General features: G+C 35.0%; 1 protein-coding gene across 3 annotated transcripts; it reads left to right on the forward strand.

Moving 5' to 3' along the window:
* Nucleotides 1–8,292: 8,292 nt before the first annotated feature.
* Nucleotides 8,293–14,219, forward strand: LOC110737413 (basic leucine zipper 2-like). Of its 3 annotated transcripts, none has more exons than XM_021917777.1 (5): nt 8,293–8,518; nt 9,338–9,930; nt 10,114–10,189; nt 12,344–12,470; nt 12,898–13,233. In XM_021917777.1, the coding sequence occupies exons 2-5, from the start codon at nt 9,392–9,394 to the stop codon at nt 12,906–12,908; spliced, it is 753 nt and encodes a 250-aa protein (XP_021773469.1). In that variant the 5' UTR covers nt 8,293–8,518; nt 9,338–9,391; the 3' UTR covers nt 12,909–13,233. The 3 variants fall into 3 exon arrangements, with proteins under 3 accessions (XP_021773469.1, XP_021773468.1, XP_021773467.1); XM_021917776.1 differs by lacking the exon at nt 12,898–13,233 and adding an exon at nt 13,704–14,219 and having other exon boundaries at nt 8,296–8,518; nt 9,331–9,930; XM_021917775.1 differs by lacking the exon at nt 12,898–13,233 and adding an exon at nt 13,704–14,219 and having other exon boundaries at nt 8,297–8,518.

Genomic DNA, 14,219 nt, shown 5'->3' on the forward strand with positions numbered 1-14,219 from the left:
GAAGAATAACGGGAACGTCACTCCTTCCTTCTTTCCTTCCAATCAAAGCATCAACAACAAGAAACTTTTTTCCTCAATAGAGGGCAAGAAATAACTCATAAACAGTCACGAAGACAAAGCACGATGCAAGCTTCACACCAAGATTTCATGTTTTCTTCTTCTTTTGTTTCAAACCCTTCCCCCTAAAAAGTCTAGCATAGGTTCTCCTTACCCATGTGTCTATGTGTCACATTTCTTACCTTCTTCATAAATGAGCATCTCTTTCTTACGTTCGATCATGTGATTAGCAAAAAAAAAAAAAAAAAAAAATTGCCGAACTAAACACAAGGTACACCAATGACTTGAGGCACCTTTGCAACCCATTCATTCCCCATTAACCATTCAATCACATATCCATTTTTTCATCAACCACTTTGAGCCTCGTCTAACGTTTGGCCTTCATTTTTTCAACCCATATTCACTCAACCCTGGAATTGGAAGATATGCAATTTGTGTAACATTCAAAAAGCAAGTAAAAAAAAATAAGCAAAGCAAAAATAAAACAATGTCTAAGGGCAAGTGTTCCAATGTCTTTTATACGAACACGTCTCGAATTGCGTCTCTCATCGAGTGCTTGGTACCGTGCCTGAGAAACATGAATGCTAAGTGAGTGATGGACCGCATGATCTGAGATTGCCTACTGTAGGGAATAAATTCAAGCGTTAACCCCTAGCTTGAACCCCACTATGATCATACACTAAAGTACAGTGGCGTCCAAAAGGGAAGAAGATAGAGCAAAAGAGTCACCAACAAGTTTTAGGAACTTGTAAACCGTTCACAGGGTGAAGGTTACACCCCTTAACGATCCATGAGATCGTCAACTCCATAAGGTCTAAAACCAAATAAGGGTTCAGGGATGAAGGTACAAATCCAACCTAAAAGAGATTCAACCTGCCCTAATAATAGGTCTCTACTTTATTCTGATCGTATTCATGTGCGCTTTCTGACTAACATGCAATCAATAGGATTAACCCTAAACCTGTTTATCTATGTTGGTTGAATATTAAATGCACAAATAAACTATTATTGGCGATCACTTGAATTCATAATCACAATTAACCCTAATCAAGATTATTAATTATCTTATATAAGCGTGATTACAAATACAAAATTCCCTTCAAACATGCAATAAAGGTGTGATCAAGCAATAATAGTAAATATATATATAAATAATCAAGCAACATAATAATCATAAAAATAAGTATAATCATGATAAAGCATAATAATAATAGCAAGATCCTAGGCATGATTCTAACAAGATTAATAACAAACCCTAGCATGTCACTAAGCATTAAAAATCAAATATTTAACCCTAACATGATACTAACAATCATAAATATTAGGAAGAACATAGGAAGCATCGTAACAATCATATTTAATATTAAAATTACCCTAGACATGATACTAGGAAAATCATAATAACGATATAAACATGATTTATACATCATAACATCAATAAAAATCATTAAAGTACTTACTTTGATGCTTCGTACCTCTTTCTAATAACAAAATACACGCGTTAGTAACTTCAAGGAAAATAATAAACAAACAATTAAATTAAATAATTGAAATAGAGATTTGGGACCAAACCCTTAGAAATTAAACCTTTCACGTCTAGGGCGAAGGCAACTTCGAATATGGCTAGGTGTTTCTAGATCTTGTGAATGCGGAATTTCGTATTTGAAAAAGTAAGTTTAGAAAAAGAAGAGAAAGATGAATGAATGAATTAGAAGAGAATGAGAATTGAAAACTGATTGTAGGTGAATAAAATTGAAAAGCTGGTTGTTGATGAATGAAAACGGAGTTTTTACGACGTTATTTATAGAGAAAATCAGCCAAAAAGATAAGATTAACAAAATAGAGTCTGGCGCACGCAAAACAGAGCTAGCGCCAGCACCAGCTGATTGGCGCCAGGCGCCAATAGGTGGAGCCAGGCGCCAGGCCTAGTGTCAGGCGCCAATGCTTGGCGTCAGGAGCTAGTCCTGTTTTTGACGCGTTTTTGAAAATCAGATAAATTTTTCGTACTGGAGGATAAAATCGTATCTTTTCCTTAAAAAATACTCTTTGATTTTAATTAAAACTCTGAAAAGTCAACGAAAGTCAATTTATCAATGTTAATTGAATTAGGAATGAAAAGAACATTCTAGAAGAATCTAGAAGACTAAAACCATTCCTAATTGCATTAGGAATGATAAATCGTATTAGGCCCTCCCCTAGATCATTGGGCCGCACATAAGGCTCAAACCGGGCCCAATTTAGTAAATTGGCCATAACTTCCTCAATATTCATCGGAATTGGGCTTATAATATATCGTTGGAAAGGTCTTGGCAAGCCCCATCCAACTACACTATTATTGGACCCATATGGTGGACCAACCAAACTGGATTCGCTGTTTTCTTAAAATAATTTTTCAAAAACAGAGATAAGAGAAAAGAAATTAAAACTATCCGCAACACTAAACTTTCCACACTTTCTCTTCATTCGATTATGATTCGACGTGAAAGGTACTCATCACTGGGTTTGGTTTTGGGGAGACACAAATGGGTATCTACACCTACATTGATTCAAAAGAATGAAAAAAAAAAGAAATTCAAAATATATATATATATATATATGAAAAATAAACTTGCGAATTCAAAATTTTCAAATTCACAATTACACATCTTGGGGATTCTCTCGGGTCTTGAGCCTTGTACCCTTTTCTTCTTTAAACCATCAACTTAACAATATTACAACCCTTGAAAGACCTCTTTGAGGTGTACATACACTTGTGCAAAGTTCGGTTAGAGCTACGTTCAGCCTGATTCCTAACAGATACGTAGGCAACCTCACATTGAGGTGCGGCCACATTCATATGCATGATCGAGTCGAAGAATATCCAATGCTTAATCCTATGACCCTACCCATTTAGAGCTAGACTTGGGGGCTTGAACCCACATCATTTAGCCTACCTAGCCTAAAGAGTCATCATCTTTAACTCTTCTCACATCTCTTTCCATCGCCATAACCCTTGCAGCCAGCCTTAGTATCACATTCACACACTTCACTCACACATCCATATCCATATCAATCATCCTTCCCCTTTATCATGAAACCTTGATTAAACATTGTGCATGTTTCATCGTCTTTCAGGACAACATTCATTAGAGGAAATATTGTATACCTGCTTAGCTTCCTGACCTGAGCAATGTTCATTGTTTCATGCATCGCATAATGTGCTGAGAAACATTTATATATAATTGATTTTTAATCATACAAAGCATATCGTGCTTAGCTTCTTGACCTAAGCAACGTTCATTATGCAATAATCACTTCATCTGTATATGTGCTTAGCTTCTAGACCTAAGTGACGTTCAAGATCGTTTCTTTACACCATATATGATGCTTAGCTCCATGACCTAAGTTCATTCATCGTGTCACATGATGTAATTGTCCTTAGCCTCCTGGCCTAAGGACATGCATCATGCATACATTACTTTCAAGAAAAGCAATTCAATCCATGCGATTCATTTTGCCTTGCTCAACGAGGAAGTTCAAAACTTCTTTCCTTTTTTCGCGTCTTTTCTTTTGGGGAAGTTTAAAAAAACTTTTTCAAAATTTTCTCATCTAGGGAAGTTCGAAAATAAAACTTCATTTTTCACGTCTTTCTTTTTCGAAAGAAAGTCGGTACCCTCCACTCATGACAAAATTGACGGAAAATTTTTGCTTTTGCATCTTCGTTTGCTTGTGTCTGCACACACACATATACACACACACACTCACAAGTCATACATATGTCATGTCACATCAAGTCAAACTTGGTTAAGTCAGTTGGTCAAGTCAATCACAGTATATACGAGTCCCTTGGCAAATTTTATTTTGCAGGTCTCATCTACAGCCCACGTCCGGGGACAAGCGGACCATCTACAGCCCACGTCCGGGGACAAGCGGACCATCTACAACCCACGTCCGGGGACAAGCGGACCATCTACAGCCCAAGTCCGGGGACAAGCGGACCACCTACAGCCCACGTTCGGGGATAAGCGGACCATCTACAGCCCACGTTCGGGGACAAGCGAACCATTTACATCCCATGTTTGGGGACAAGCGAACCAACTACAGCCCACGTCCGGGGACAAGCGGACCATCTACAGCCCACATTCGGGTACAATCGAACCACCATCATTTCATGACGCAAGGTTCTCGATACACGGAGACTTGCAATCTCATCATCTGTCGACTTTCCTCAAGCATGGAAAGTATTATCCGGTGGATTTCTTCAAGCCTAGAAAACCGCCAAATTCCTTTGTCGGCTTTCCTCAAGCATGGAAAGCATTATCGGTGGATTTCTTCAAGCATAGAAAAACGCCAAAATCATATGTCGACTTTCCTCAAGCATGGAAAGTGTCCTCCGGTAGATTTCTTCAGGCTTAGAAAGCTACCAAACTCATTTGTCGGCTTTCCTCAAGCATGGAAAGAATTTCAACATCCGGTGGATTCCTTCAAGCATGGGAAAATACCAAACTCATTTGTCACCATTTCACCAATACACTGGTGTCAGATAAGCGTTCTATCCCTTTACTCTTTTATATGAGGAATTAACATTTTTTTTGCAGGTATCAGCGTATACAGAGTGATTTAAGATCGCAGAACGTCATAAATCATTCTCCGTCCCCATCGACTACTTTGATTATCGTTTTTGAAACTGACGTTTCTACAAACTCAGTCAAAGTGGGGGCTTCTGGAGACACCTAAAAATGTCTCCTCAAAACCAAACTCGATGATGAAAAACCTTTCACCGCCATCATTGGTCGGGTTGAGTATTTAATCTTGGAGTACTTAAATCCATATTTCCATTTCATAAACCAACCCAATTCCTAGCCCATTTCCCCAAACCCTAACTTATTTTTCTCTTTTTTTGACTCATAGTTTTTATCCAAATTTTATATGGTTGGATATCTCTTAAAATTATCTTTCCAATGATATATTATAATATCAATTCTGAGCTATAACGGAAAAGATATGAATAAAATGTCAAACTCTATCCAAAACTGACACCGTCTTACTATTTTGGCTATAACTTTTGTTATACAAAATATTTTAATCTGATTCTAATTGGGGTAGAAAGTAGACTTCAAGAGATTTCCAATGATATCTTATTTATCTTATTCCAATTTTTGGATCAAAAGATATGATAAAAACAAAAACCGCAAAAACTGTTGTCTATCGCAAGGATTTTATCTGATTCGAATTCTTATCTTTTCTTGATTCGACCCCTCTTTTTTCATTATAAATAGAGGTCATATCTCGCCTTTTTCAATCATCAACAAGCTTGATCACAAAATAATTCTCTTCTCCCTCTTTAGCCTAAACACTAGCCTCCCCATTCTTTCACTATTTCTTCCTTTAAGCACTCCAAGGAGTCCATACAATACCTGAAGTTCTATACTTTAACCAAGGCGTGATAGGTAGAATTAAATAAGGGTTTGGAACAAATCAACTCCACTTTTAATTTAATTTAATTTTCAATTTGATTTATATTTTTGTTGAAATTACTAACAATTTATTCATGATGTAGCAATTTAAAGGAACGCGCGGAATATAATGTGAGTAATTAAATAATTTAATTACTCTTATTTTAATATTTCTAGCATCATGATTAGGTTATTATTATTACTTCCTCCGTTTTTTTATTATTGCATCATAGGGGTTGGGTACAAATATTTTGGTAGTGGAAAAAATAAGAGAGAGAAAGGTAAAAATACAAAATTGCCCGTGTGGCATATTGATAAACTAAAAAGTAAGTGTGAAAAAGCAAGAGTATGTTGGGTATTTGTAGTGTGAACACAAATAATTTTTTTCCCAAAGAGGAAATGGTGCAATATTTGTGAAACTTCCTAAAATGGCAAGTGGTGCAATAATAAAAGAACGGAGGAAGTATTTGATTTGACTAACGTTATTATTGTTGAATTGCTTCCAAAATTAATTTTTATTTTATTATTTTTATTGATCACCATATTGCATGTTTAAAGGGAATATGTAATTGAAAATCACGCCTAATAAGATAATTTGGACAACCGGTTTAGGTTCCCTTTTAATCTTGTTATTAAATCAAGTGATCACAATATTTTAGAATTATATGTTGCATTAATATTAAACCAATTTAGCATAATAATAGTTTGAAGCAAATTGAATCTTTGTTTGTATGCCTTTGAGATCGCAGGAATCATTTTTCATTATAAGAATCGAGTAGAGGCCAATACGGGCGAATGTGACTCCATGACTCACTTCGTACCATCATCCCCGATCCTCCTTTTGTGGTTCCGAACCATATGGAGTTAGTAATCTCATGGATTATGAATGGGGTGTGACCTTCACGGGTCAATCGTTGTTGCCTTCGTTGTCTCTTTATCGTGGTTGCCTTTTATGATCCGTGAACGGTTTACAAGTTCCTTAAAAACTTGTTGGCGGCTCCCTACTTTCCTTGTCCCTAATCGTATTATGTCAATTCCCACTTCCTATGGGTGCCAAGCATATTCACACATGCTTTTACGTAGGCGCACTTCGAGCGACGCCTACACCTTCCAACCCTGCAACTTCTTCCATGGCTTCTCCTTTACCCCTTTAGTAATCACTTTCTTTGACCTACCAACCACAGTTGGAAGACCCAAGTACCGATCATGAATATCCACAAGCTTGACCCAAAGATTACCCGCCAAATCCACCCGCCTCTCTTGCGACACCCCCTTGCTAAATGAAACGGTTGTCTTATCAAAATTAACTTTTTGATCCATATATTTATTCATCTCTATCTTTCTTCTCTTCTTAATTATCATGTCCCCCACCTATGTTGCAATATTGGGGAACGAAAGAAATATATAATTGCAAATATTAATAATCATGAGACGAATTAAATTTTTGCGATTAATCTAATAAATTTAATTGAATATTTGTAACTTTTGACATTGGGCGTCACTGAAAGTTGTGCCCCTTTTTTCTTTTTCTCTCTTCTCTCTCCTCTCTCTTCTAGGGTTTTAGTTTTCTTGGCCGTTTAATTCAATCTAATTTTTTGTTTTGATTTACGTTGTGCCCCTTTTTCCTTTTTCTTTAATTCAATCTAGTTTTTTGTTTTGATTTACGTTTTGTTTTGTTTTGTTCTCTCCATCTATGAGAGTCTGTCCCAAATTTCTGAGCTTTTCCCAATTTTCTGGGATTTTGATTCTCATCTATGGATGAGAATTTTATTTTGGGTTCTTATAATAATTAGGAAGGTGATTTGGATTCCTATGGATAGGGGATTTGTCATCAACTGGTCGATCAATACATCAACGCGGATTGCGGAGGTCTCAACTTGGAAAGATGCAAAGACATCGAAAATTATTGCTCGCGTCAAGCTTGAAGCGGTGGAGTATGAACTATGCCAAATATGCAAATTAGTTATGATTTTGATTATAAAAGTTATGATATTTTCTCTAAATCTGTGGTTTACAGATCTTTATTATTGTAAATGCCGTATGGCTATTATTTAATGGTGTTATTATTACTTCCCATTCAAAAAAAAAAAATTGTTGACATTGGGCACATAATAAGTGTGTGTCTGTCATTTGTGTAGGCACACTAAACCTTGAAATTGATCCTCCTCTTTGTAAAGCGTAGCCGTGTAGGTGCACCAAGCAGCGCCTTCACAAGTGCAAAGGCACTCTATTTTAATTTTATTAGTCATCCCTTAACTATCTTGCAACCTCTCTTTTCTCTTAGCCTTCTAAAAAAATACTACTTTATTCTAAACGGTAAAAAATAACTCGATGTTAATGATAGTTATTCCCAAAGTTGAACCCTCAAGAATAGAGGTATTAAAAGCTATTTCGATCAACTCAATCCGAAAAAAAAAAACCCAAATTCATATTTTAATTTGTACATATACAATAATCTAGTACTTATGCTTCAAATTTGAAATGACCATGACCTAATATGACCCAACCTAACCAACCATGATCCAATAATCTGTATTGACACCTCTATCAAGAAATTAAACATATAAGAAGTATAAATATATTTAATTAATTTTTTTTGTACAAAAAAACCAGCTATGGGGTCAGCAGATTCCTGCCTAACGAAAAGGCCGGCTCAATTTTGGAAAAAAAAAAAAAAAAATACCCGTTTAAAATTATCGGGTCAAAGGGTGGTCGGGTCCGATATTTTTGAACACTCTTACCGAGAACCCCTTGGAAACCCATTTGTCGTAACACGTGGAGTCTCTTGGACCTCAACATGAACCAATGATGGGGCGAAAAGAGGACACAGCCCATAAACCAGAGTTGGCCTTTCGGCTTCCTCATAACAAAAGCGAGCTAATTGCAGCTCTCTTCTTCCCATCTTCCACTGCTAACACCTTCATCCTAATTTTTCTCTCTTTCTTGCTACCTTGCCAAGTTGCCATACATATTATGCTATGTAAATATTATGATTACTGATAATTTTGGGAGCAGAACATTTAAAGGTCAGAATTTGTCTAATATTATGTAGTACTGTATATATTAATATATAAGATATTCACTTGAAATTCCTTCTTACTTTGATAATTCTCTGTTATCTGCATCTTTTTTAAATACTTTGTTTTGTTGTCATTTTGTTTTTCTAAATTCTGCTTGCACAATATTTCAATGGTACTTGATTATATTTTTTAACTGTAATAAGTTGTTAAAAGTGTGATTTCGAATATTTGAATAATTTGTTTTTTTTTTTAAATTTTATTTTATTTTTATTTTTCATTCCTGAACTGGGTTTAGGATTTTTATATATAATTTTTCCTTTTTTTTTCTGAAATTGAATTTGTAAGTTTAAAGATTAGATTATATATACTATACATGTATACCTTTTCTGGGTTTAGGTTTACTATTCTATTGTTTGATCTTTGATAAATGTATCTTTTACCTGCTTTGGTGATTGTGGTTGTTGATAAAATGGCTGTAGTTTTGGGGAATCCTTTGAATGGGTTAAATTATTCTTTTGAATTTGAAAATTCTATATATATTCTATCCGATATTTCTGGGATTTTGTCTCTCTCTCTTTTTTTTTTTTTTTTTTTTTTTTTTTTCCTGTTTTGGGTTTTCCTGTATTTACTCAATCTACAAATCTTTGTTATTTCCTGATTAATGTGCTTATTTACGAAGTTGGGCATATTTTTTGTAGATAAATAGTTGGAGTATTGAATTAAAACCAAAAGTAGGTGCAGTATAGTCTGGTTATTTGGCAATGTTATTTTTGTGGTGAGTATTCTTGTGATATAATTGACTAATTTTGTTGTATTAGTGTACAGATAATCCTTGTGTGACTAAACCATGGGTAATTAGTTGAACAATTTAGTTTCAAGATGTCACGACCGTCCCAACTTCCACCTCGGTGCCCATTGCAAAAGAAAGCTGTTGCATGCCAAACCCACGACCCTAGCTTGATTTATTCTCAAGGAGTTGATAAGTCCAGTGCTAGACATCATAGATCACTATCTCAAAGTTCGGTGTTGGAGGATCAACCAGCGTGGCTAGATGACTTGTTAAATTCGGACTCAGTTCCTAAAGGGATTCGCCACTGTAGGTCAGCTAGTGATTCGTTTGCTGTTTTGGATGGTATTGTCCCAAACTTACTTCTGTCTGCAAGTCATGAAGAAGAACAAGTAGAGGATGGTAACATATTGGGATCTGGTTGTATATATGGCCCTAATTCTCCTCGTCGAAGATCCACTGTAGAGTTTTTGGATAACACAGTGCTTTTGGCAATGTCTGATTACGTTGATCAAAGTTCAATGCAATTTGTCAAAGAGAATCCTCAGATTTATGGGACTCATTTGGACTTAAAGAATGAATTTTGTGATGCACCCAGTTACTACAATATTGATGCAAAAACTGAAAAGAGGTAAATTATTTATCTTTGGGTGAGTTATAATATGTAAATCACTGCCTCCTCTTTACCTAGTCATATATATGTTGTTAACTGTTTGATTAAGCTATACATGTCTATCTTCCTTGTTTTCATTTGAATTTGAAAATGCATATGATTGACACGTGTCTAAATATTGTGGTGATTCATCACTTACAGGCATCCTGGACAGCGCTCTAGAACTCGCAAGCTTCAGTACATTGCTGAACTAGAAAGAACTGTGAATGTGTTCCAGGTATAATATGTAATTACAATTTATTATACTGTTTTCTGCTGTGAGATATAATGTTATGTCTTACAATGTGCTGGTACTCTTGTTGCACTACTAATGAAAGGACACATAATAAACTAGATCTCTGTTTGCAGATGTTTCCTCTTATTATGCTCTTCCCTGCACAAATTATCAATTATCTTTTTCATGTAACAACTCTTATCTTCTGCAGTGAATCTTATTTATCTCTCTAGCCATTATGTCAAGATCATACGTGAACTAACCTGTGACATGTATCTTCATATTTTTAAGTTGTTTGCCTAACTTTTTGTTTTCCCTCGATGATTGAAATTCAAGCAATTCATTTCTGGTTAGGACACATATTTTATACTTCCTCTGTTTACTTTATAGTGTTTACACATTATACTTTGACTACATTTGATGATTTGTAAATAATCGTTTCACTAAAATTACAACACTTACATATGACACATTATTTTAGGTAAAAGTAGAGAGAGGCAAAGCAACCTATGTGATTACAAAAGTATATTCTAAGAAAGATTAAGAGGATAGGAGAAGTTATCACTGTATTCTCAAAATATAGTAACAGTTGGTTAAATAGTGTTATTTTTTTTTTCCCCTTTTTTTTGTTGGTTGGATAAATTTAAGGAAAATGTTATACATAGCCCTTAGGGCTACATATAAGCTTTAAATTTACACTTGAAAATCGTAAAAAGTTAAGAAATCATCAAAATATAAACACTAATAAGTGTAATAACACTGATTTACGTGTATTTTTGTCATGAATTCCTAATTTTATACAATTTCCAAGAGTATATTTAATGTTTATGTATAGCCCTTAGGGCTACATGTAACATTACCCTAAATTTAATATTCTCATGTCTGACTTGGTCATAAACTCATAATAGATTCAGTCATGGTATAAGTGTTTGTGCTTATGGGATTTTGTCAGATAAGTGGAAGCCAAGTTAAAGCTTATGAGTTTAGAACAGATTTTGTATGTAAATTCATGTATCCATTAGATTTCCATGTGGAGGCTTAGAAAAAGTAAAAATAAAAAATATTATTTATTTTTATCAGAAACTTCAACTCCTTGTTACAGCTTCTTTGATTAAAGTCATGATTTAAGGAACTTTATGGACAATAGGCAACCTATCTATTACAAATAGTAGCCAACTATCATTTAAAAACAAACAAATGGCCAATAGAATTTTTATAGCTTAGTGCATAAGGTGTTTTAAATTACCCTTGGTAGCCATTACCAATGAATGAGAACCGACTAGAAGCATTAACAATGAAAGCCCTTATTTATTGCTAGTTGTTGCATAAAGCTCCTTATTCCTTCTGTGAATCCATTGTAAACTATATAGTTGCCAACTTGCAACATTGGTTGGTGATATTCATTGTCAGTGCTTTATATGAATGTCTAGAGTTGACAAAGCAATTTAATTGCCGTGTTCATGCTTGGTTTCATGTCAATTTTGGGTTCACCAAATATTATAAAAATTATGTAATAAGTAGAATGATTGCGTATCTCTCTAGTAGAGTAGTAGGTTATTCAAAATTGTCTTCCAGACTCTTAATGAATGCACTCTATTGTATTTTACCAAAAGAATAGTCCTCAATCCCACCAAAATGTGTTTTGTATTATTCAGTTGCATGCAGAATTCATACCCTCTAAAGTGCCATATCGCCTTCCAAGATGTTTTGCTTGCCCCTCCCCCCCGGCCCCGTCTCTCAGGATCTAGAATGACTATTGGTACTTTTAACTGGTTATGTTAATGCTTGCTTATCATATACAAAGATTGAAGTCATCTAGAGGACATTTATATTTTCTAGACACCTCTAAGCACCATTTTTTTTGGAATATGAATAAACAATGAGGCAGGCAAATTTTTAAGAACCATACTACTTTGTGCAAAACTTAGTTATTTGAAACTTGACTCTCACTAAAATCTATCTAGTGATATTTTGGTCTTTTGTTCTAGAGGTTCACAACGAACAATTTTTTATTTTATTTTATTTTATTTTTTTGTGAAATCATCACAATGAACAATTTAGTAGTACTTGTCTGGGGATTTTCTTGTTTCATACTCACCCCCCCCCCCCCCACCCCCTTTCCGGTCAGCTGTTCTGAATAGTTGTTCTGTGTTGCAGACGTTGCAATCAGAGCTATCAATAAGGGTTTCTACCTTGCTTCAGCAAAAAGTTGGTTTGTCTCTGGAGAATAACAAGTTAAAGCAGCAGGTGGCAAAGCTACAGCAACAAAAGCTGTCGATGGATGGTAAGCCTATACTTCCTCATTTTAATTTTTTTTGTAACAATCAGTGTATTTTTTTTTAAGCCTGAATCTCTATGTTACTATTTAATGTCTTCATGTGCTTATCTTTTACGTTGAATGCAAGTGACAACACATCCTGTTTTCAACAGCTGCTTCACATTATATTTTGTGCTCTTCAGATGTAATAGCCCAATTTTCTGATATTGTAAAACTTCAACTCTGTTAGCTTCTCTGAGTACTTGTCGTTAATAACCTTATATGAAACTTGAGTCATCCAGAATGCAAAAACAGAGTCACTAGTGCACAGTGATCATAATTGGGAAGATTTAGAGGATTCCTTGCTAAATACAGAGTAACAGATTACATCTTTTATGTTAAAGTCTTGCTTAATGTGACACCATTATTCTAGTTTTTTTTTTTTTTTTCTCAGGCCAAATATAATAAACTCAAGAACCTAAAGGTTCCAAATCATTGGACCTTTTCTGGCTGACTCCCACTCAACAACTTGCTGTATACCCACAAAGTTTGGTTGGTTTGCAACCACTCAACATAAAATATTTCTTATAAAGTCAAGTTGGCAACTATGTACTATAGTCATCTTTTGCTGATAAGGTTGGAGCCAACTGAATAGTTTGATGTTTTAGTGCTAGTTTGGATACGCTCTTTTATGTCAATTAATTCTTGGGTAAGACCGTCTCATTAAGATTCATCATGATTTGTGAGTGTGACACTATTACGCTAAAAAGTATGAGATTGCCCTCTGTAAGTGCTTTCTTCCTAATTGGTTAACATGTTTCTTTTATCACGTTTGTAAATGCATAAATTCAATTGTAAATATTTTTATCATATAAATAAGTAGAATAAGTAAAGTTAGATATCTGATGAGAGAAATTAGAGTTTGTGAATGGTATCTAATGTAAAAATATGTCAACTAATTTGAAACTGAGTATGTTGTTACCCTGGCCGTAGGATAGCACTCTAGTCTCCCAATAGATTTTTGCGACACTGTTACCTACCAGACTTTGCCTTTCATGTTTAGCAGCAATCATTAAAGGCAAAGGGCTGCATAATACTACCTCCGCTACGAATTACTCGCAACAAAGGGTATTATTTGTGAGACATAAAATATTCCTTTGTTGCGAGTAATATGTAACGGAGGGAGTACATATTATTGACAATAACATTCCTTCTTTACTAAAAATTGTCCAAGTTCGTTACTTTAATTCCATTTGACAGGAGAATATCAGACCCTGAGCAAAGAAGCTCAGAGGCTAAAGCTCAGCCTGGCAAATTCTCGAAGCAGCACAATCGACACATATGTTGGTTCAAATGAGACTGATTCTGGAGAAGTATCATGGCAGATTTTGGATTGGACAAAACTTCATTTGTGAATCTGAACTTCGAAGGCTAGGTTGTTCCCATCCAAATGATTTGCCAGTTTTTTTGATCGAATATTTGTGATCAAAAGAAAAATGGAAATACTTTCCACTGCAGCTGCACGAATGAGAACTTATGTGAATTACTTCAATATCTTTTTGCTATTGGGTATCATTATGAGTAGTATATTTCTTCTAAGAACATTTTTTGCTTGGTAGCCTGGTCGGTTTGTATTGAGGTTCCATTTATTTACAAGATGTACATTATGATGCCCTGTCATATCCACAACATGTCAACCTATCTATCAATTGGATGTCCTAAAATTCATTTACACCAGATACAAAAGATTCACCTAGACATAAACTCGTTTTAACA

This window comes from Chenopodium quinoa, unplaced genomic scaffold (assembly GCF_001683475.1).
Source record: "Chenopodium quinoa cultivar QQ74 unplaced genomic scaffold, ASM168347v1, whole genome shotgun sequence".
Classification (NCBI taxonomy): domain Eukaryota; kingdom Viridiplantae; phylum Streptophyta; class Magnoliopsida; order Caryophyllales; family Amaranthaceae; genus Chenopodium; species Chenopodium quinoa.

Excerpts from the sequence above, each read along its gene's own strand:
- LOC110737413 (XM_021917776.1), top strand. The coding sequence starts at position 9,392 with ATGTCACGACCGTCCCAACTTCCACCTCGGTGCCCATTGCAAAAGAAA. Across the intron at positions 10,190-12,343 it reads GAACTGTGAATGTGTTCCAG|ACGTTGCAATCAGAGCTATC; the intron begins GTATAATATGTA and ends TCTGTGTTGCAG. Across the intron at positions 12,471-13,703 it reads ACAAAAGCTGTCGATGGATG|GAGAATATCAGACCCTGAGC; the intron begins GTAAGCCTATAC and ends TCCATTTGACAG.